Here is a 22981-nt window from a genome sequence, read left to right as displayed (position 1 = left end):
TGATGTGTGATAACTGCACAGGTCCTTCACTCATCTAAATAAAGAGAAATGTCCCACAAAGTAACATTACATGACCAAACAATGGTAACGTAGTAACTGTATCTGTCTTTGGCAACTTATACGAGGAAAAAAATATCACAGTTACAAGGGGAGAAGTGACTGTCATCCTGTCTGTCCCCCCACCTGTCCTACAGACTCTTCATCACGTTTCTGCCCAAAAAACAGCATCTGCCCCTGGCAAAAAACTTTTACTCACCAAGTGTTTGTGTTGAAAATAAATCACTGTGATGGTAAGCCCTCCGGACAGAGACTTTCATGAACTTTCCCCCAGAGAATAGCCTCCCTCCCCGTGAGTGACAGAGTCAGACAGCATCCAGTGTACTGATGGCGATTATGTAATTATGTAATTTAGAACAAAATATTTTACTTGGTCACTTTCCAGGATGTTTGGTGGGTCAGGATCTCAATCACAACACATTACAACAGCATCCATATGATTATAAACTGTCTGCGGGTTTAGACTGACAGGGTGACATCAGGGAAACACCTTGAAAACACGCAGAAGTCATCATCATGACGTGTACAGTCACGCCTCTTTAGGAGCCGCAACCACAACTGCTTGGCTCTGAATGAACAACCAGTGGCGGAGAATTGGCGAACAATCACTGCGGCGATAATGCGGTTTCTCTGTGTGAATGGGGCATATGTTTTCATTTTCTGACCCAGCATGACCCCAGGATGAACCCTGATCCTCACTGGTGGGGGGATGTTGGGTCAAATTACTTGTCAACCTTTTCACTGTTTCTTTGGATTTTTACTAATCCAGTGTGAAACTGGTATTGCTTCTCCTCTCTCCTCTATCCCTGCCTGACCTTCTGTCTTTGTCCTTGTTGGTGTCCATCAGGAGAAAGAGTAAGCAGGCTCTGAGAGACTACAAGAAGGTCCAGATCCAACTGGAGAACCTGGAAACCAGCGTAAGAGACCGCTGCAAGAAAGAGTTCACAGGTAAGAGTGTAAAGAGTAAGAGAGAGCAGGAAAGAGTGGAGAAAAGGTTGAGAGAGGAGAGCCAAAGACAGAAGAAAAATAAAGATTTATTTTAGTTTGTGGAGGCCGACAGATACACTTTATGGATGAAATGTTCCTTATATAGCTGCTGCAGAGAAATTTAAAATTTGTCTCTGAACATGTTGAGAGTCTAATACTGTATATGGGGAAAGCTATGGGTGTCGTGGTGTCTATTCTGAACTTTCAGTTTCAATCATCAAAATTGATTGGTGATTTTTCCAGTATATTTCTTTCTCTTCAGCTTGGCTATTCAACACTTTATAGACGATAAAGCTATCTTACTGATGGCCTTCAGCTGCACGCAGAGGACCAATTGACTCGAGTGACAGATTAGAAAAACTGAACTTTTTTACAAACTGAATTTCTATCTTTAGTTGTTTAATTTTGAAATATTGAAGTACTAAACAATGGTATTTTTTGTTGAACTCTGGAATCTTTGTTTTTGCTGAATATCATTTGGACTAACCTGCAAAAAAACACCAGGATAAGGTCAAGCTGTTGTAAAATACCCCTTTCTTTTTACCTTTTGAAAAAATGTAATGACAGTTGTCAGGCCGTAAAACTAATTATCTGTACATCTTCACAAATCCAGATTTTTAAAGTCTAACAACAGCAGAGTTGTCAGTGCTGAAAAAAACCCTAGTGAAAGCTGAAGACCAAAGAGCTTGTAGCAAAAAATCCTGATATGTCTCCCCTCCCCTTCCACCATGTCTCAGACCTTATGACAGAGATGATGGACATGTCCAGTGACTTGGTGGGCTCTGGCATTCCTTTCCTGGACTATCGGAGGTACGCTGAACGCATTTTCTTCCCTGGCCACCGGGAGTCTCCGCTGAGGCGAGACCTGGACGTCCAGGAGTGTCGGCGGCAGACGGTGGAACAGGGCCTGGTGCAGCTGTCCAACCTGCTCAACAGTAAACTCTTCCTCACCAAGGTAGTCATCATCACCACAAGTGTCGTGACTGGAGAGGGTTTTAGGACAGTATCTACATTTTCAGCAGAGGGATAACTTGGCACTCTTTTCTCCCTGTCAGTTCATTCACACTCTGGAGAGCCAGCGGACCTTCTCACCTAGAGACAGGGCCTACGTGGCCTCCCTGCTGACAGTGGCGCTGCACGGCAAACTGGAGTATTTCACTGACATCCTCAAAACTCTGCTCAACGACCTGGTGGAGCAGTATGTGGCCAAGAACCCCAAACTGATGCTGCGACGGTAAGAAGAAGTGTGCTTCAAGGAGCAAGATGTTTTAAAGAGTATTAGCAGTGATTCACTCTGTGTTTTCTCTCTGCAGAACAGAGACGGTGGTGGAGAAGCTGCTCACCAACTGGATGTCCATCTGCCTCTATGCTTTCCTCAGGGTCAGTCAGCACATAAGACATTATTTGCTTGTTCTGCTACAACTGCACTGTGAAATGTTATTTCAGTCAAGTGACACTAATAAGTAGAGTTTTAAAGGATTTAAAGGACACTTGTCACTTGAATCAAAGCTACTTATTTTTCTCTTACCTGTGGTGGTATTTATCTGTCTAGACTGGATTTGTGATAGGTGCAGAATTTTGGAGATATCAGCCGTAGATATCAGCCGGCCACAGGTTGGACTTAAACCCCAGGCAGCTGAAGTGGGACAAAGCCTCTTCACATGGGACAGCCATATTACCTGGTTATATAAGATAGAAACAATAAAGAACTACACATATGCATCAAAAACAAATCGAATAGAACCCCCCTAACAATAAAATACTGTACACAAAAAATGCCTAGGTAATTGAGGATAAATTTGAGGTTAAACTGCACCATGTAATGTCATTCCCACTGCTCTAAGCTGAGGTTAACTGTTGGAGAATTTCAGGTGAAAATATGAAGTTTGATTACGTAGAAACTTTTCAGCCTCAACAAAGCTGTGACTCACGTCACATGCCTCTGTCTTTGTTTCCATGAGCCCTTCTACTCTCCTGCAGAGTGTGTTAGGCCAAGACTAACTGACTGAATATGTGTGTGTGTGTGTGTGTGTGTGTGTGTGTGTGTGTGTGTGTGTGTGTGTGTGTGTGTGTGCGCGTGTGTGTGCATGCATGCGTGCGTGCATGTGTGCAGGACTCTGCAGGGGAGTCACTCTACATGCTTTTCAGGGCCATAAAGCACCAAGTGGATAAAGGACCAGTGGACGCTGTGACCGGCAAGGCCAAGTACACCCTCAATGACAACCGCCTGCTGAGGGAGGACGTAGAGTACAAGACCCTGGTGAGAAGAACTCTGACTTTAACAAAATTATCATTTGTAATAAGGAATCCCAGACTTCCACCGTGACTTTTAGGAAATTATATTTATTTTTTATTCCCTCACCCCTTCTTTTTTCTCCTTCTGCAGACTGTGAATGTACTGGTGCAGGGTGGAGGAGTGAACGAGACCCAGCCACTGCCCTCGAAAGTGCTGGACTGTGACACCATCACACAGGTGAAAGAGAAGCTGCTGGATCAGGTGTACAAGGGCACCTCCTTCTCCCATAGGCCCCATGCTGATTCACTGGACCTGGGTGAGTATCCATACAGAGTACATGACACAGCTGACACTCAGAGCAGAGATGAAATACATTGTAACATTTCAGCTATTCACTTCTATCTGCAACAGCAAAGTGAGAGAAATTATGAGCTGATTGATTCCCCTCAACGGTCTCTGTTACCATTGTTGTGTAGTGGTGCCCCCTACAGCAAGACAACTCTAATTACAAGAAAAGTTAATGAACCGTTCAGACGTTCATCAAAGTTATCGTGTGTTAAAATGACAAATGTTCTTAATACTTATTTAATAACTTAAGGTCCCGCCCACATTACTGTCTGACTGGGAAGTAGAGCTCATACATGACCTTAACTAGTCTGTATGGAAACACCCACTCAGGGTTTGAAGCCTGCAACTCCCCTCAAGTTAGTTAAGACAGAAGAGGCTTCTTGGATGAGAGATGCAATGTCTTCAAGTAACTGAAACACGTCTAGTTGCCTACAATACAGCACCTAGAATTACATCGACCTGGATGACTGAGAACCTTCATCAACAAGTAGCAGAATATGGAAATATTCAAGTAAAGTACTTCAAAATACTACTTAAAGGAGAACTTTGTAGTTTTTGAGAAGCCGTGTTAATCAGAAGAGATAGCTCTTTATTGACTGATTTTCTTCTGCGTAAACAAACTAAATAAACAAAACTTATTTATTCACTGGGAAAGATACATATTTATGAGTTTGTCTTATTTCTTCATTAATATTTGTACATGCTAATTGTACATGTTACATTTCATCACTGGTATTCTAAATTTTGACACTAAGATTGTAGTCTTTACAGCAAATTATGTATATTAGTCATAGTTTACTAATAATTGATATCGGTTTTGAAAAAAACATATCAGCCTACCCTCAGTATCGTATAACTATACAGTTTCAGATTGTGGATATTATTATATGGTTATATTTCACAGGTGTTGTCCTTTCCAGGATTTGAAGACTGCAGTAAACTGAAAAACTCACTGGAATGTTCTACCTGTTCTTACACCTGTCTTTACACACTTGATCATTTATCATGAAGTTTTTATTTTGTGAAATACCAGTAGTCAGCCGTACGATATGTTCCCGATATCAAGGTACTTGTTTAAAAATATCATGATATTTGATTTGGATACCCATCCCTTATATTTATGAAGTGCTTATGATATTTTGATATTGCAATTTATCAGATATACTGCATATTGAATAGCGCAACATAATCTTAAAATATCATGATATTATTTGAAGGTCGGATCACATACACACACACACACACACACACACACACACATACACTCAGGCGGGTTTACACACACTGTGCTGACTGTGTTTCTGGTGTGTCTTGTTCAGAGTGGCGGTCTGGTGTAGCCGGTCATCTCATCCTGTCAGACGAGGACTTGACATCTGTGGTTCAGGGCAACTGGAAACGCCTCAACACACTGCAGCACTACAAGGTAGAGGTCCATGCGTCCTCCTCAGAGAAAATACAGTGTCTTGCATGAAGGGTTTATGGTCTTATAATGCTAATTGTATGTTTTTGGTTGTTCCATCAGGTCCCAGACGGTGCAACAGTAGCACTGGTCCCCCGTCACACCAAACACATTCACCATGACAACCATGACTACGTGGCAGGAGAGAGTGAGTTAACACACAAACAGTTTTGTTACTATAACAATAGATCCAAATCAGTTTCTCTTCACAGTGATCACACTGCCACCTGGAAGCTGTCTGTTGTTATCAAAGCACTCCCTTTGATTTAGTAGGTAGATCTAAGCAGCAGACATGACACTACATGGACTATACTGGGCAGCTCCCTGTTGTGGATGTGTCTAACTAGGCCTCACTGTTACTGATTTTAATCACTCTTCACATAATGACCCTGGAGTTTAGACATGGATTTAAGGACACTGTTCAGCACAGCTTAAAGTAACACTTCACACAAACAGTAAACTTAAGTCATGGTCCCCTCCCCCATGCTGATGGAAAGTTTCGTAGTCCTCAAAACATTTCTGGAGCTTCACAGCAAAGCAGCGTTGGCATTGTCCTAACAACAGAAGTAGCTGTCGCACTGTAGTAGGTTTTCAAGTCAATTTGGGATCTCAGCCCTGAAACCAAAGACTTGGATTATGCCAGACAAACTATATAGAGCCATTCATTCCTTTTTTTTTGGTTCTTTTGAAGAATACTGCAATGCTGTTTTGCTGTGAAACTCCAGATATTTTTCTCCAGTAGTGTTGTGGACTATGTAACTTCAACTGACTTTAATAATAATAATAATAATGATTGGGTTGTACTTGTACTTGTTGCACTGAAGTGTTACTCTTAAGAAAATAGGATGATCCAGACTCCCTTCATGTTATTCAAACAATGAACAGTGATTACTGTTACTGAATTACAAAATGACTGTCTGAAGTTGTACTTTTATAATAATTTTTATTCAGATGTTTTCTATTCAAAGTAGACGCCTCTAATAATTGTTTGTTGTAAATGAAACAGAAGTAGAACTGATGAGATTTCTTTATATGTGATGGTGAGGTAAGTCATCACTGCTCAGTGAATTCTGCCTAAGAGCATTGTAATCACACTGACCTGTACAGAGACTCCAATGCTGGAGGATGCAGATGAAGGTGGAGTGAGGCTGTGGCACCTGGTGAAAGCCAGTGAGGAGCCTGAGCTGCCCAAACACCGCAGAGGCAGTCTGAGGGAGAGAGAGAGGGCCAAGGCCATCCCTGAGATATACCTGACCCGCCTGCTGTCCATGAAGGTACACACACACACACACACACAGAGCTGGTAACTTCTGTGCAAAATTGTTTTGCAATATTTCAATTTGGTCAAAGCTTTTCCGTTTCCATTCAGCTTTATGAATTTGATTTCTTACAGTTTCTTACAGCACAGTATATCTAGCAGATCATTTTGATGTAATTGATTTACATTACGCACACTCCATCATTTTGACTCTCTCTCCTCCTCTTCCGTGTTCTCCAGGGGACATTGCAGAAGTTTGTGGATGACCTGTTCACAGTGATTCTCAGCACCAGTCGTCCTGTCCCGCTGGCTGTCAAATACTTCTTTGACCTGCTGGACGACCAGGCGGGACAGCATGGCATCTCCGACCCAGAGACGATACACATCTGGAAGACCAACAGGTACATTTGAGACTGAAGCTGTGAACTCACAGTGAAGAGATGAGGATGAAATTGTCCATTATCTCCTTAATGTAAAAACAAACACTGCTTTTTGCAATTGTCTATTGTGATCTTCTTTCCTCAGTTTGCCTCTGCGTTTCTGGATCAACATCGTCAAGAATCCTCAATTTATCTTTGACGTCCAGGCATCGGACCATGTGGACGCAGTGCTCTCTGTCATTGCCCAGACCTTCATGGACTCCTGCACCATCGCTGAGCACAAGCTGGGACGGGTGAGGCAACATGTGCAAGCTTAATGCATATTAGAACTCGCAGTGACTGATTAAAAACTTGTTTACATCATATATCATTATTATTATTATTATTATTGATATTATTATTGTTATTTTGAAAAGTTGTTTTTTTTTTTTTTTGCCTGTGTCATAATTGAGCAACTGAACAACTGAACAAAAGGCTTTCGTCAGTTGCTGCTGGTACATTAAAACCAGTTTTTCGCTCTACAGCAGTCACAAATGGAGCTGCAATTCAGACAGGACCTGAAGCAGCCTCCTGTCCCTCCTCTGTCTGTGCTTTTCATTCACGCTTATGCCTTTCAACAGGATTCTCCCATCAACAAGCTGCTGTATGCCAGAGACATCCCACGGTACAAACAGATGGTAGAAAGGTGGGCTCACATTTCATTAAAGCTTGTTAGAATGTATTCTCCAACATTCCTTGGACAATGGGACTTTAATTTCACCAATTATAATTTTGCATTCTGCATTTTGGGATAAAATGATCTATATGTAATGCAAGGATTTTTATCCAAGTCATGCTTGTGAAGTTGATGGTTATTGCCATTGCTGCAGGTACTATGCTGACATCAGGCAGACCATCTCAGCCAGTGACCAGGAGATGAACTCTGCTCTGGCTGAACTGTCCAGGGTGAGTGCAGCCACACCTCAGAGCCCTCAGTATGGATACATATAGAGACAAAACACAGATGTAGACTAACCTGATGGTTTGTGTTTCAGAACTATTCTGGAGAGCTCAACTACCTGGTCGCACTGCACGAGCTGTACAAGTACATCAACAAATACTACGACCAGGTGTGTTCACCACTCAGTATTACTCAACAGTAGAGGTGTTATGGTATATGATGGCACAATACAGAGATTTGATGGTGTGTTTTGTGTTTATACTATATTCTAGAGATCAGTGTGAAGTATCAAAGTCACTTCTGACTGAAAATGTAAAAGGCTGAATATACTTTCCCCTCCTAAACTATTGGAACGGTGAGGTCAATTCCTTTATTCTGTTTGTACACTGAAAACATTTGGGTTTGACATCAAAAGACAAATATGAAACAATAGGTCAGTACATCAGCTTCCATATTCAGGTATTTACATCCAGATCTGTAACAAAACTTAGAAGATAGCATCATTTGTAACGGAACACCACATTTTATGAGCAAAAATATAGGAACAGATAGACAATAGATTAAAGTGAGTAATACTTACTATTTAATGGAAGATCCTTTGCTTACAATAACTGCATCAAGCCTGCGACCCACTGACATCATCAAACTTTTGTATTCTTCTTTTGTGACGCTTATCCAGGCTTTCACCTCAGCCTCTTTCAGTTGTTTGTTTCGGGGGGTTTCTCCCTTCAGTTGCTTCTTTAGCAGGTAAAATGCATGCCCAATAAGGGTTTAAGTCTAGAGATTGACTTGGCCAGTCTAAAACTTTCCATGTCTTTCCCCTGATGAACTCCTAGGTTGTTTCCGTTGTTTACTGCATGATATAGGATCTCCCGATCAAATTGGTTCCATCTCTCTTTAAATTGGCAAAATGTTTCTGTAGACTGCTGAGTTTATTTTGCTGCAGCCCTCATGTGTTAAATCATTAATGAAGATCAATGAGCCCATCCCAGAAGAAGCCATCCAAGCCCAAGCCATGATATTACCTCAACCTTGTTTCACAGAGGAGTGTGATTAGGATCATGAGCAGATCATTTCTTTCTCCAAACATTAGCCTTTTCATTACTTTGGTAAAGGTTATTCTTTGTCTCATCAGTCCGTAAAACTTTGTCCCACAATGTATGAGCCTCATCTCTGTAATTTCTGGCAAATTCCTTCCTGGCCTTCCTATTCTTATTGCAAATGAGTGCTTTGTATCTTCTGGTGTAGCCTCTGTACTTTTGTTCCTGAAGTCTTCTGCGGACGGTGGATATTGTAACCTTCACTCCTGCCCTCTAGAGGCTGTTGATAATGTCACTGACAGTTGTTTTAGGGGTTTTCTTTACAGCTCTCACAATGTTTTGTACTATCAATGTGCTGTAACTATGAATACAGTCTGCAATAGCAAAACTCAAAGCTGTAACTGAGAGTAGACATTCAATGCTATTTATTATTCTAATAATAATAATAATAATGTGATTGGACACACCTGTGCAGCAAAAAACACCTGTCAGTCACATGTTCCAAGAATTTTGCTGACTTGAAAAATGAGTGGCTTCAATCAAAAGGTGTTATCTTTTAATTTTTTTTGGACAGATCTTGATGTAAATACCTAGAAGTGGAAGCTGGTGTACTGATCTCTTGTCTCATATTCATCTTTTGGCATCAAACCAAATGTTTTCAATGTACAGCAAAAAAAGGAAGGAATGAATTGGACTTGCTGTTACAATAGTTTTGGAGGGGACTGTATAGTTAAGAGGCAGCATGAGAAACTATCAGCTTTTATGTGACAGAATCTGTTTTACTGTCCATGGAGGATGAAGTAGGCTCTTCTTCAAACATTGGCACTCCCTGATGGTAGTATCACAAACTATGACACTGTTGCAGACCTGTGAAAATGTAACTGCAAAAGTTTTTGGTAGTCTTTTATAATGCACACATACAGTGTTCGTTTTGATTATTGGGACTTAAGGCTGCTAATTATTAATGGATAGGTTAACAGTAGACTAACAGCAGTTAGTTTTACAGCCAGGATTATTGTTAAATGTTATTGTATTGCATTTTATAAAATTATTATTATTATTATTATTATTATTTGACATTTGAAAATATTTTAAAACAACAACAAAAAAAAGCATACACCTCGTCCTGTGTCACCCAAGTCTTCAGAAGCCAAGAGATTCTAAACTTATTCTAAAAGATGTTATTTACACCCTTTTTTAAGGGTGACATTTTCACTGTAGCTGTTAAGCTAAAAGTGTTAGCGTGCAACCCGTCTGAAGTGGGTGCATGAGGCTGGTCCACATGTTGAGCTGAAAATAACGTCTTTTGAGATCAGTTTGGGATCTTGGGGCTTCTGGAGACTTGGATGGCCCTGGACGAGCTAAATGGATGTTTCATCCATTTTAAAATGAAAATGTTTTGTGGACTAAGAAGCACCACCTGATTATCCTTTCAGAATACTAAATGGTAAAATGATTTGCATCATATATATTATATTATATATATTACAGGTTTATTTTGTTTGTTTTTTAAATTTATAACCATATGCACTGCAAATTGACCTGACTATTAAAAAGTAAATTCAATTCAACTCATTCAACTGTCTGAAATGACATAAATATCCTAACACAGCTTTATTTAGTGAACAGGTGTAGAGGTGGAGGGATAAGGTCTTCCTTCAAGGATGTCTGGGGTGTAGATACACACTTGGCTTTTTTTTTTACTTTTTTTTTAAATTGATCAGTGGAGGTTTGAATACACTTGGTGGAACTCGTCTAATCAAAATAATTGATCAGGGCGCGCAGGTGGTCGAGTGGTTAGAGCGCATGCCATAAACGCAGCTGACCCCGGTTCGATTCCTGCCGGAGGTCCTATGCTGCATGTCAAATCCCCCTCTCTCCCATATTTCCTATCTGTCTACTGCTTAATAAAGGTGTCTATGTCATAAAATCTTTAAAAAAAAAATAAATAAATAAAAAAAAAAATTTGATCAGGGCACCGTTTAGCTCATTGGGTAGAGCAGGCGTCCCATGTGCAGAGGCTTTGTCCTCTCTGCAGCAGCCCCGGTTTTGAGTCCTGGCCTTGGGCCCTTTGCTGCGTGTCGCTCCCCCTCTCTCTTAACTGTTTCCTGTCACGTCTTCAGCTACTCTGTCAAAAAGGCAAAAAAAGGCCAAAAAAATTACTAAATAAGTAACAGATCAAAATAGTTGGGAATTTACTTTCTTTTGTTCAACTAATCAATTAATTGACTAATTGTTGTGTTTTATCAGACAGTATTTATATAGACAGAAATCACAAATCACACGATTTGCTTCAGAAGTCAATACTTAGATCCTCAGTTTTTGTCTTTTTTGGTAATTTAGGAGTTTGTAAGTTTTTTATTTTTCACAAATTTCTGCTGACAGGAATAATAAATCTGTTTTGTGTTTGTCATCGCTCTTTTCCTCCCCTTTACCTCCCTCTCCATCCATCCTTCCATCCCTGTTTTGCCCTTCTCATCAGATCATCACAGCGCTTGAGGAGGACACCACAGCCCAGAAAATGCAGCTCGGCTACAGACTGCAACAGATTGCAGCTGCGGTCGAGAACAAAGTCACCGACTTGTGACAGAGGGAACACCCACCGGAGCCACAGCAAACAGAGTGGGTTGGGAGTAGGAGGTGATTTATTAAGAGACTGCAGGTTGAACTGAAAAGCAGGAGTGTGAGGAGAATGGGTTAAAGGTGAGGAGCTGTGACTTTTTCTCACACAAAGGATCAGAAGATTCAGGTTGGCATTAGAGTTTGGTGTTTTTGAAGGGAGGCGTCTGTGACCTCCATCCAGACACTCTGTAGAGGCAGGACAGCACATGGACACCAGACAAACCTGAGAAAAGACACCAGTCAGGCCTGCTGTGCCTCCATTAACTTTATGAAGACTCATTTGAAGGAGTGTTTTTTCTCTCCACAACACATGCTGGATTTTTTCAGTCCTACACAGCAGCTTTCATGTAAAATAACCCTGATCAGAACTGATAAAAGGAGGATTTTATGTCACTGTTTTCCCTCTGGAGTGATTTTTATGAAGCGGTACCTTTTATGCCGTTGCTGTACGGCCAGAAGTTTTTTCTTTCTGTGTGTACAGTGATTTGTGTAGGTATGTGTGTCAGTGTGTGTGTGTGTGTCAGCAGTTACCTGTATTTGTATTTGTTGTCAATCTGCATCTTTTTTTTATAATTGTGAGTTAATTCTACTTTAAAGTATTGAAGTGACTCTAAAATTTTAGGTGTTAAGTCAGTGTTCAGACCACAGTGAACCCAGTTTGAAGATTTTGAACATATGTGTAACAATGAATAATGAAGAATAATGGCCACATTATTGTCCTGAACCCCTTTTACTTAATGGAAATTGCTGAGAGTTTGTTAAGTCACTGCCACTCTACCTCAGCCTACTGTGCTGCATCAAATACTTTTTCTCATGTTGTTGACTTAACAATAACACTACTGTGCATTTCATCAGCTACAACGAATCATTCACACACTGACACGCAGACACACACACACAGACACTTCAGACGTTTCGAGGTCATTATTTTCTGTACTATGTGTGACATTAGAATGAGAACCTGCACGTTGTGTGACAGTTAACTTTTTGTTTCTTGCTTTTATACTTATTCGTGTGTCTGTAGTGTTCAAGTCACTGGAAAGATTTTCGAGGAAAACAAAAATCCGTCTATAAAGAAACTTCCATATTGAAGTTAGTGTACACCACAGTGTTTTATTGTGTAAGTCAGTCAAATTTCTGTTTTGTACCTTTTTAACATTCCATGCAGTTTTGAACAGTGTATTCAATCATGATTCACCTTGTTCCACTCAAAGCCAAGGCAACAGTACGTCTTGAAATGTTTTGGTATTGACATTGTTGTTAGTGTATAGTTGAGGTATTAAACACAAGGTGGCACTGCTTCATGTGCTGACAGTCTGTATGGCATTTTGTTTTGTCATGTTATGTATTGATTGTACTACTTCTGCTTCAGTTAGTGTAGTTGATCTTGTTGCACTGTTCTGCTTTCAGATGGAGCACAGAGACCTTATAGACGTCAGCTCATATTTTTGCTGATGTTTTTCTTATTTAAATGACAAAGACTGAGGTGGCCTCTGGAGGTTAGTAGGGTGGGGTATACGGTACTTGGACATTCATTGATGCCTGTCTTGAGCCAAACTCTGTTTCTTCTTTAATTAGTGTTTCCTATGGCACTGCCCTGTGTGCTTGGGGCTTAGTTTAGGATAATACTGAGGTTATGGTTAAGCATTTCAGAGATAACTGGTTGGGTTAGGGTGAATGCAAGGGGAAACCCAAATCGACTGGGAAACGGACTTTGACACATCACCAGAATTATTTAACTGGGAGAATACATAAATATCTTTCAAAAGACTTTTCAATATCAGATAACATCTATACAAAGACAAGGCTGAAAATATGCTAAATTAGGTACTTAGTTGTTTATCTGTACTTCAGTCAATGCTTAAGACTATTTCACCTGCACTCAAGAATTGATGTTGGATACTCATCCCTAGTCCTCAGTGACCAAACATATACTGTGGATGATCTTTTTTAAAACTGTCTTATATCTGTCCATGAGCCCCCACCAGTACTTAACACACTCACATAACTAATGACTCATATGAAAGGATGTTTTTTCTGCCATGTGGGTGAATGATCCGTAATGATAAAGACAGAGGGGAAAGTCTGAGGGAAAACTATAATTGTTATTAGGCTGTATAAATTTGGCAATGTAGAGCAGGCTCTGCAAGGAGCAGTTTTAAGAATATTTCTTACTTTGAGTGTTAATATCATTGTACATAGTGATTTGAATTGTAACTGTAGGGATTTAACCTGTTTATTAAGAGAAGGTGTAATTTCTCACAGATGCTGATGTAATAAAGTATTCTTAAAATGATGTGTTGTGTCTCCTTTTTCTTTCCATAACAAAGCAATAATACCGAAGATACTGACACTTACTCAGAGCGATGGTCCCAGCTGTAATAGTGAACAGGATGCCACTGTTGATGTGTTGGGGCATTGGCCAATTATCTGGTGAAATGTAAACATAGTGATGAGGTTGCTGAGATGTAAAATGCAAGTGTCAGTTTAAATAATAATTAGGGTTACTCCACCAATTTTTCACAGTAAAGAGTGTGAACAGGTGTTGGGGTGTCACTACCTCCAGTGATGTCACTCAGGTGACGAAAAAAAAAAGGTGATTTCCCTGGTCCTGCTGTATCACTTGTTTATCAACTGTCCATAATAAATCCAACAGTGTAACAGGAGGGCAAATGACAGTATCCCTGGAGCCTGAGTCCACACTCAGCCTTGCTTCCATTCTGACACAGTGGCCACTTGCCTTATTGCAACGAAAAATTTCTCCTTTGACCTCTATTATAAAATAGACGTCTGTATAACTTCAATCAAGGAACATGATTTATGAGTCTTTCTCTTTTTCAGGAATGTGAGAGGGCTGTGTATGACCGAGATGACCCAAAATAAACCACAAAAAAGTCAGTAAAGTGTCAAGTTCTCTGTGTTATTCTCCACTTTGCTGCGTCTGTACTATGAAGTTATAATGTAGAGGTACCCTGATGCACTTTTGATCCATATGCTTATTTCACTCTTGGAGGATACTCATTCAATTGTTTAATTTTGTAGAAAAAAAGGAAATCACAGACATGCCACAAAACTATATTTATTCAAAATGCCAACTTTGTGGCTTTAAGAAACATAAAAAAGAAAGAAAGAAAATAAGTCACAATTGCTTTTTTAGATCAAGCAGAGGAAAAAAATATGGAATAACTCAATTCTGAGGAAAATATTGTGGAATTACCCTGTAATTTGAAGTTCTAATACAAACACCTGCATATAGTGTGCAGTTAAAAAAGAGCGCTCACATCTTAGAGAGCTGTCGCACCAAGCAGATTGACATGAATCATGGTTCCAACATGAGAGATGTCGGTTGAAACAAATAAGAGGCTTATTCAAGAAGGTAAATCATCACGGAATGTTGCAAAAGATGTTGGTTGTTCTCAGTCAGCTGTGTCTAAAATCAGGGCCAAGTACAGAGAAAAAGGGAAGGTTTTAAAAGGGACGCATAGTGATAGACCGAGGAAGACATCCAAGCATCAAGATGGAAAAAATATATATATATCTTGAAAACAAAAAAATGCACAACAAAACAAAAGAGGAAGAAATGGGTGGAAACTGGAGCCAAAGTCTGTGACCTAACTGTAAGAAATTGACGTTTTTTCATGAATTCATGGAGTGTAAATGACTAGATGAAAGTCATATTCAATGATGAATCACAAATCTGCATTGGGCAAGGTGATGATGCTAGAATTTTTGTTTGGTGCCGCTCCAATGTAATGTATAAATGAATAAATAATAATAATTCATAAATGCAAACGTTCACATTGAATTTTGGACACCTTTCTTATTCTATCACTTGAAAGGATGTTTGGTAATGATGACATCATTTTTTTGATAAATACAGTTTTGTGGTATGTCTGTGATTTGTTGTTTTTCAACAAAATTAAGAAATTGAATGAACATCCTCCAAGAGTGGTGATTCCATCATGTTTGCCAGGGGTTGCAGTGTGAGTGTGCCCTGGCCTGCATCACTGAGAAATGTCACTAACTGGAGGCAATTTATCAGATTACAGGCAGCCCTCTCTGGGCCCACAAAAGGTTTTATACTATTACCTCACATATGCACTTGCACTCCCTGAGACCTTAAACGTGTATAATTGGCGGAATTGCCCTTCAACAAAAAGGCTTAATCTACTATCGACCTTTCCGCACAGGTCGGAGATAGTCTGCTCGTTTAGAATTCAGGCCGATTGAAACTAAATAGAAACTACAGAACATCCTGTTTAATGCGATTTTAAGTCGAAAAGTGCCATAACTATGTGACAACGAGGTTGTTAAAAACAGCCAACATTGATGCCTGCGTTTGTGCCAGCGGTGATTAGGCTTCGTGTGTGTGCAGACGCAGGTCATCAGCCCATCATTAACATCAGCAGTCTAACAGCGCACTGACTCTGATTCGACAAGGACCAGCATCCTGTGCCAACAAGCAAGGGTCCAAAATGGAGTAACGCTGAAGACACACAGTCAGGAATCCCTTTGAATGTAATTCCACATCGACAGAAACTGTTCGCTCGGTGGGGAAAAAATAGGAATTTTAGAAGCCGCGGGGCAGTCACCGTCATTCCTGCTGTCGAGCTAGCTGTGTAAAACAGGTAACCACAGACAAACCGATGACTGATGCTAGTCCGGTTAGCTGTAGCGGCTAGCCTTAATGCTAACGTTAGCGAACTATACCTCTGTAACAGCAGCTAATAAGCTGATGCTAAACTTTCAGGCGTTAACCATAAGCATCTTAGTACAGTTTGTGATTTACGTTGAAAGAGCTCAGTTGTCCAAACGAAAGCTAACAGTTAACGTTAGCCTCAGTGTTTTCGATGCCAATTTGGATGGCATGTACGTTAACGTTATTTGGTGAGCTAGTTGCGATCTGCGCACAGCTAGCTTTCACGGTAACCTCTCTGCGACTATCTCACACTCTGGCTCTCTGTTAAGGTTACATTGTTTTTGTAATACTCTTTATATTCCCTTTGTGCATAGTATGAATGAAATGTCAAATGACCATTTTCAGCTCAGTTCAATCACATAAGGTTAATACCCATTGTGACTCAATCTGCCGTATTAGCTTGTCATGTGTGTGCTAATGTGCCATCCACCTATGAATGTATGCATTCATTCAGAAGCACTGGCATCTGTTTTATAAGAGCCTGATAAATGTAAATGATGTTTAAAGTTGCTCACAATTTGCAATCCTATTTTATGTGGGCTAGTACTGTGCAGGGTGTTTACGGTTTCTGTTTTCTTTAATGCAGTCGAGAATGGAGCCATCAGAGCAGTCAGGCCCAGACTTGGCCTCTCAGGAGGTCAACCCTGTGTTTCTGCAGCAGCTCAGAGAGCTGGACATCCCAGAGGAGGCAGCCAAACAGGTGGGGTGCTTGTTTTACGATTAAGGCAACATTCACATTAACATCTAATCATAGATGTGTATGGGAATGTTGCATTTTTCAGTGGAATAGTTGATTTGGCAGTAAACAATACTGAAGTGTATTCATTTATTGCGCTAATTATACATTAATTGAGTTGTAGTAGCACCTGTGATCTTGTTGTAATCACTCACATCGGTTACCTTCAATGACTCATACAATATAATGTGAACACTGCAATACTTAGTTTTTTTTTGTGTTTTTTTTAAAATCTTTGTTGAGGATCATAATCCTGTAGCTTTAGAATTTTGAGATGATTTCCAGATACTGTCTATGCTAAGTCTCCTCAGGCACAGTTTCTACCAAGACTGACTTAAGATAGAGCCTCACCTCAAGAGTGCAGTTTACTGTGTTTTTGTTTCTTTTTGTATTTTTTTTCCTTTTTTCTTTTTTTTCCCTTTTTGTCTTTATCTTCGTCATTTCACTTGTACACAGTAAAAAATGGCTAATGTACCTTGTGCATTGTCAATAAATAAATCTTTTAAAAAAAAGAAGAAAAAAGATAGAGCCTCACCTCAAACAAAAAGATGATTTGACCTGGCATTGTGATAAACAGACCAACAGACTTGCTTTGCCCTAGTATTTAGATGTAGATACCACTGCTAAAACATATTGTAGCTATGCCTTTCATTCATTTCAGTAAAAAGTTTTTCGATATATTTAGATTAAATGCAACACGCCATATCCACCCCTAATTGCACATCCCAAATAATTATCTAGTAGAAAATAGTGTCAACCAAAAGTGAACCATTGAAAGATGAGGTTTAATTGAATAAATGTAAGTTTCTTAGTTTACCATTGGTCAATGAAATTAGTGGCATAACCCGTTGCTTTGTTCTCTGACCATTTTCATTGTTTCTCACCACTCCAGGCCCTTCTGCACACTCGGAATGTGTCTGCCGAAGAGGCGGCCATGTACTACTTCAACAAGCTGGAGAATGAGGTGCCAATAAGCTAGCCTTAGTCCCCACAGGTACACCTTGGTACATTAAACCTCAGGGAGTTTGTCCAAATCCAAATCTCAGTGTCTCTTTTTGTCTGCTTTGGCCCTCAGGAGGAGGGAGACGATGACCTCATGTTCAAGATGGTGTTTGTAGTGAACATGGATCTTGCCATGGGTATTGGAAAGGCAAGTCCAATAGTGCCAGTGGCAAATGTGTGCTGTGTTCAAATGCGCAATCCATCTTGAAGAAATGCAGCACTGATGACAAAACATCAAAGCAGAACTTTTTAACCAAGCTGGATTTTAAATTCTTTCCCCTGTATTTAAAGTGGAAACGGACAACTTCTGCCCCCCAGCGCTTCCAAGTGGTATTTTTTTGGTGCTGCTGTTACAAAGACAACTGAATTGTCTTTGTAATGTTTATAACGAGGACATGAAAGCGGATAGAATTGTTACTGCTTGACTGGATTGCTAGTCAGACTTAATTTTTCCTGTGCCTGGTGTCAGACAACATTGCATAGTGAAAGCAAAGTGTATTGGAACTAGGGGTGTCACAATTTCAATTTTAATCTTTGAAATATTTCCATTGATCAATAAATTGTTGGTAACATATACAAAGTATGACTCAATCATTTACAGCCCTCCCGGTCACAGATGAATGTGTCTTAATGTGGCTTATTGATTTCTGCTTCTCTCCTCTGCTGTCTGTCTGTGCCCAAGTTTGACACACATCCTTGTATGGCAAAGGATATGTGCCCTGACTTGTACTCGAAACATGGATCAGGAAAATTGTGACACTCCTAATGGGAACCAAAGTAAATGTTGTCATCAATGTCATGTGTCATTAATCTATATCCATTACATTATGCTATCAACATTTTCTTAGTAATTGTTGGTTAAAGCAAAAACCTAGTTTATTGCCACTATACTAACTCCTATTTCTGGTTTTAGAGTGATGTAAAGCTTCTGTGTGTTCTGTTAAGACTGACTCCAGTTTGGATCTGTCTGTAATTTTCCTTGTTCTTCCAATAATGAACACTACATGGGTGATTTTTTTGCACTGCTCGTAGTACAGTATGCTCATGCCATTTTCAATTAAAAGGTAATTGTAATTGTTTTTAGAGCAGTTATCTTTTTCAAGTAAAGAGTTTAACTTAATTTGAGGCAATTTTCAGTCCAGCTGAAAACTTAAACAGATGTGTAGGTTGGAACTCAGAGCTGTGCGTTTGTGCAGGTGGCAGCCCAGGTTGGCCATGCTGCTGTGGGTTTGTACCAGGCTCTACAGGAGAAGAACAGCTGGAGGGAGATGGCCTGGAAGTGGGACCACAGTGGGTAAGGCGTTCTACTGTATATGAAGACAAGTCATGCATTTAGGCACTTGTCCACCCTTGGTATTCTCAGTGTCTGTTTTGCAGCAATGCTCGGTGAGATGTTGTTGACTCCAGAGATAATTTTCATATATATCTTTTGCCAGTAATTATAACATATTTGAATAATGGAGTCGATTCTAAATTAACATTATTGATGGAAAATTAAATGTGTATGTTGTTAATACAGAGCCAAGAAAGTGGTGGTCCAGGGCACCAACGTGGCTCATCTACTGGAGCTGCAGGCTCTGGCCATGAGCCTCAGCCTACCTACCTACCTGGTACAGGATGCAGGGCTTACCCAGGTGAGGGAAACAGGCCATTTCTGTTGTTTTTGTGTACAGGGCATGGAGATATATGGGAGTCTGAGCACATAACCTACCCCTTTTGTCTTTGGCAGGTAGAGGCTGGGTCCCGCACTGTCCTGGCCATCATGGGTGAGGAGGAGATGGTGAACAATGTCACTGGGAGTCTGAAACTGCTTTGAGGGGCTAAAACCCACAGTTGGGAAGGCATGGCTCTGCAGTGCCATCATGCAACCAGCAGCGGGCAGCATTTCCCAGCAGCAGGGAGAGTCTTGGCATGCAAGAGTGTAACAACCTTTTAAAAGACCGAAAGAACAGGGCAAATGTCCCAGCACCAGAAAACAAACACTCTCAGCCATTTGTTTCCCTATTAATCTTTGTCGCCGTTTTGTCTGCCGTTGAGAACAGGAGGAGTTCTTCACAGGGGAAGAAGACGAAGGCAGTCTTTCTCTGGTGACCTTTCCCTTTTATTAAACAGGCCACCTACTTAGAGGAGTCTTACTGATAACAGTTGTCAAACACATTTAGTCCGTTGTCCAATTTCAGATATGGAAAGGTCAAAGTTGAGTTTTGTTAGTGGTTGAGCAATATTGTAATTATGCTTATTCAAGGGGCCATGTAATGTAGCCTAATAAACAGTGTAATTACAGTTATGCCTATAGCAGATGTAGTATTTCCCTGCTGCATCCACTTCTCCTGAGTGAAGAATAACTTGTAACCTGATTAATATGTGAACATTAATTTTTTTTATTTGATTTTAATTGATTTTGTGTCTGTATGCAACTATTCTCCCAATGATCCCTATCCTACAGACTCAATAATATCACTTACTGATAAATGGCTATATTTGTATACATATGCCTGTTAGGGCCATATACCGTATAATCTGTGGTGTGCCATCCTAAACAGTATGCACAGTTACTGAACTTTGTTTTATTGTATTTTTTTCTTTCTGCAACAGGAAACAATGTGTTATAATTTTTGGGTTCATTGGTTGAGTTTGATGGTGGACGAGAGGGAGCCTAATGTCACACATAGTTAGGGTTTGTGCTAGGCCTTTCATTTACTCTGTCTGCCTGTTATGGATAGTTTCCAATAATGGAGTTAATCAGTTTACATGTTGAGAGAACACAGATGATGTGTGTATGAGACTTATTACAGAGTTGGTGAATAGCCTTGCACATTAATCATCCTAATACACAAAGAATGATGTGTGAGCTGTTGTTTGTTTGTGTTCTCACTAAGAAAAAGGTGTGGCTGTGAGCTGCCACTTCAAGAATTGGAAGCTCAGTGTTAAAAATTGTAAGAGAAATCTTCGCAGGAAATGGCAGTGTCATGCATGCTACATGAAATGTATATTTAAACAGACTGCTGGAATCCTAAAATTACATCAGTTTTAGTAACATGTCCACACTTTGATACCTCCTGTGTTATACAGTAATATGTTTGAGTTCTCCAGATTTTGGGGACTATTAAAATGCCTCAAGATTAAGTCAGGAGAAGCCCGAGTCATGTTTTTACCTTCAGACTCGAGCATACTGTGCTTAGAGAGGGGTGTTCTTGGACTGTAGCGGTGAAAGCAGTGTGGGGGAGGGTTGAACACAGCCATGTTGCAGTGCGTGGTTTGGACTGGCCATATGACATTGCTTTTACACCGCAGTAACAATGGCAGTGCTGTTTAATATGACCGCTGCCTACCATGGCAGTCCTGTTCATAAATTGTTTAACTATTAACCTCATGACGTCCTCTCGGAATTATTCTGCGGAAGGTAACCAAAGAAAGGGACGAGAGAGCACACTCTTGATGTTATTTCAAGAAATCTGAAAAATATAAACGTCACTGTTGGGTATAAGTGTTTTTCAAATATAATTCCATTGACTAAGAAGTAACACTTTGGTCCGTGACTTGGCCATTGAGTCGACCGAAACCTATGTCAGTTCATGGTAAAGTGTTCCGGTGTGGATTGATTTTGTTACTGTGGTTAAGACATTGACATATTAAAGTTCGGATCTGTTACATCTTACGTGAAGGGGAAGTCTACAGTTAAGACGGTAGGAAGTATAGTGCTCTAATTATTTGCTATACCTGCATCAATTGTGCTGTTCTCCGATCTAATGTCATCGCTCGTCAGACCTTTGCAACATATGACGTTGGCAGTTATCACCACAGCCAATCAAAGACGCCCACCAAGCCTCGTGACGTAACACGACACCAACTGCGGCATAGTTAGGAGTTTTTCTTATGAATATCGTAGTCCGCATTTTCAAATTATCCTGCATTTATTTGTATCTATTAACAGCAGTGTCTCCCCAACGCTTGTCCATCCAGCCTGGCTGGTTTGCATTGGCAAAAACGTTACATTATTCAGCAAGAAACCAGGGCTGCGCCTGTATTCCCTTTCTGTTAATGCTAACATAGCCATTATGATTTTTCGCCCGATCCTCTGGTAAGTGACAACTCCCAGGTGGATTTCTTTCACTGAGCCGCTGCTGGTAATGGTACTTTGATCACGTCGGCTACTTTTTCTGAAGCTGCCAAGTGCGGGAAGAGACCGATCTCGACGACAAGAAAAGCGGTAGGAGGGACCAGTAATAAGAAGGTGTAACGCAGGAGCACTGGTCAATTTCACTGTCCAACCCCCTTTCCAGATGCTACCAGGGCGACACCTCATACCCCATTCGTCTGACATGCCGGTAGGTGGGGCTGACCCAGTGGGCTAACCCTGCCTCTGGTGTCCCTGGAACCGGGCCCCTGAGACCCCGTGTAGCTAACGCTTGCTACTATCTATTGGTATGAAGGCTCCTTCCTTGTTAAGACTGATGGATGTAAACCTCAAATGAAAAAACATAGGTCCTTCTAACGCATTGAAATTAATTCCATGGCATTTGAATTAAATAACGAGCATTTCCAGAAAGCTGGTAAATATCCTCAGTTGGGTGTGAAATATATTTCCCGAATCCAGCCACTCTCTCCAGCTCTCCTCCCTGTATGCCACCAGCACACACATATCATAATGGAACTGAATTTTCGCACCCCTCCCCACAGGAGTGCCCGCCCCATGTTACGTAACTGAAGGAAAGTAAATAATTGACGTTGTATTTTACCAAAGACATGCATGTATGTGTCGTGTGTAACATGATTGGCACAGTGCTATCGAATCATCGGATAGAGGTGGGATTTCGCATTAAGGGCCGCCCAGAAAGCGAGCCCCTGCACGGTCGCCAGGGAAACCCCGTGGCGTGGTTGTGTGTCAGTTTCGCTGGGACCCGCGGTCGATGCCGGTGAGGAGGGGGATGGGCGCCTCTGCGAATGTAAGGACCCACGACAGAACCAGAGCCCCGTACCACATACAGCAGCATATATCACAATATTAATAGCGACTGTAAATATAAAATACACCCAAATCAATGGATTTATCCACCGAGGATCTATAATAGACACTCAATGGATGCAGTGCACCTGAACAGGACAGGGAATTTAACTTTCCGCCTTCCGCCTTGCGTTGGAGACCCTGAGAAGTTTGTTTCCTACCTCTGGAGAGGGAGCTACTTTTAAGGGCAAAGGATACAGGAGACTCCGAGG

The 22981-nt window shown here is 40.7% G+C and overlaps 2 protein-coding genes across 14 annotated transcripts in view; both read left to right on the top strand.

Annotated features, from left to right (window-relative positions):
• Positions 1-13623, top strand: part of plxnb1b (plexin b1b) — a 192422-nt gene extending 178799 nt beyond the window's left edge. For all 11 annotated transcript variants that reach the window (XM_030420436.1, XM_030420442.1, XM_030420439.1 and 8 more), the window contains 15 exons: positions 905-1005; positions 1782-1999; positions 2100-2278; positions 2358-2424; positions 3158-3304; positions 3431-3596; positions 4948-5051; positions 5151-5235; positions 6195-6361; positions 6586-6746; positions 6871-7018; positions 7346-7410; positions 7595-7670; positions 7760-7834; positions 11188-13623. In XM_030420436.1, coding sequence (XP_030276296.1) covers positions 905-1005; positions 1782-1999; positions 2100-2278; positions 2358-2424; positions 3158-3304; positions 3431-3596; positions 4948-5051; positions 5151-5235; positions 6195-6361; positions 6586-6746; positions 6871-7018; positions 7346-7410; positions 7595-7670; positions 7760-7834; positions 11188-11292 — 1864 coding nt within the window. In that variant the 3' untranslated portion in view covers positions 11293-13623. The remainder of the gene's footprint in view (positions 1-904; positions 1006-1781; positions 2000-2099; positions 2279-2357; positions 2425-3157; positions 3305-3430; positions 3597-4947; positions 5052-5150; positions 5236-6194; positions 6362-6585; positions 6747-6870; positions 7019-7345; positions 7411-7594; positions 7671-7759; positions 7835-11187) is intronic.
• Positions 13624-15687: 2064 nt separating this feature from the next.
• LOC115583522 (probable peptidyl-tRNA hydrolase 2) lies at positions 15688-20890 on the top strand. Of its 3 annotated transcripts, none has more exons than XM_030420470.1 (7): positions 15688-15845; positions 16613-16726; positions 17655-17726; positions 17838-17912; positions 18961-19058; positions 19284-19398; positions 19494-20890. In XM_030420470.1, exons 2-7 carry the CDS (start codon positions 16619-16621, stop codon positions 19578-19580), a joined length of 555 nt encoding a protein of 184 aa, XP_030276330.1. In that variant the 5' UTR covers positions 15688-15845; positions 16613-16618; the 3' UTR covers positions 19581-20890. The 3 variants fall into 3 exon arrangements, with proteins under 3 accessions (XP_030276330.1, XP_030276329.1, XP_030276331.1); XM_030420469.1 differs by having other exon boundaries at positions 15690-15955; XM_030420471.1 differs by lacking the exon at positions 15688-15845 and adding an exon at positions 16061-16295.
• Positions 20891-22981: the final 2091 nt, after the last annotated feature.

This window comes from Sparus aurata, chromosome 6 (genome assembly GCF_900880675.1).
Source record: "Sparus aurata chromosome 6, fSpaAur1.1, whole genome shotgun sequence".
In the NCBI taxonomy this organism is placed as follows: domain Eukaryota; kingdom Metazoa; phylum Chordata; class Actinopteri; order Spariformes; family Sparidae; genus Sparus; species Sparus aurata.
The sequence above is the reverse complement of the archived record's forward strand: the minus strand, read 5'-3'. Positions and strand labels throughout refer to the sequence as shown.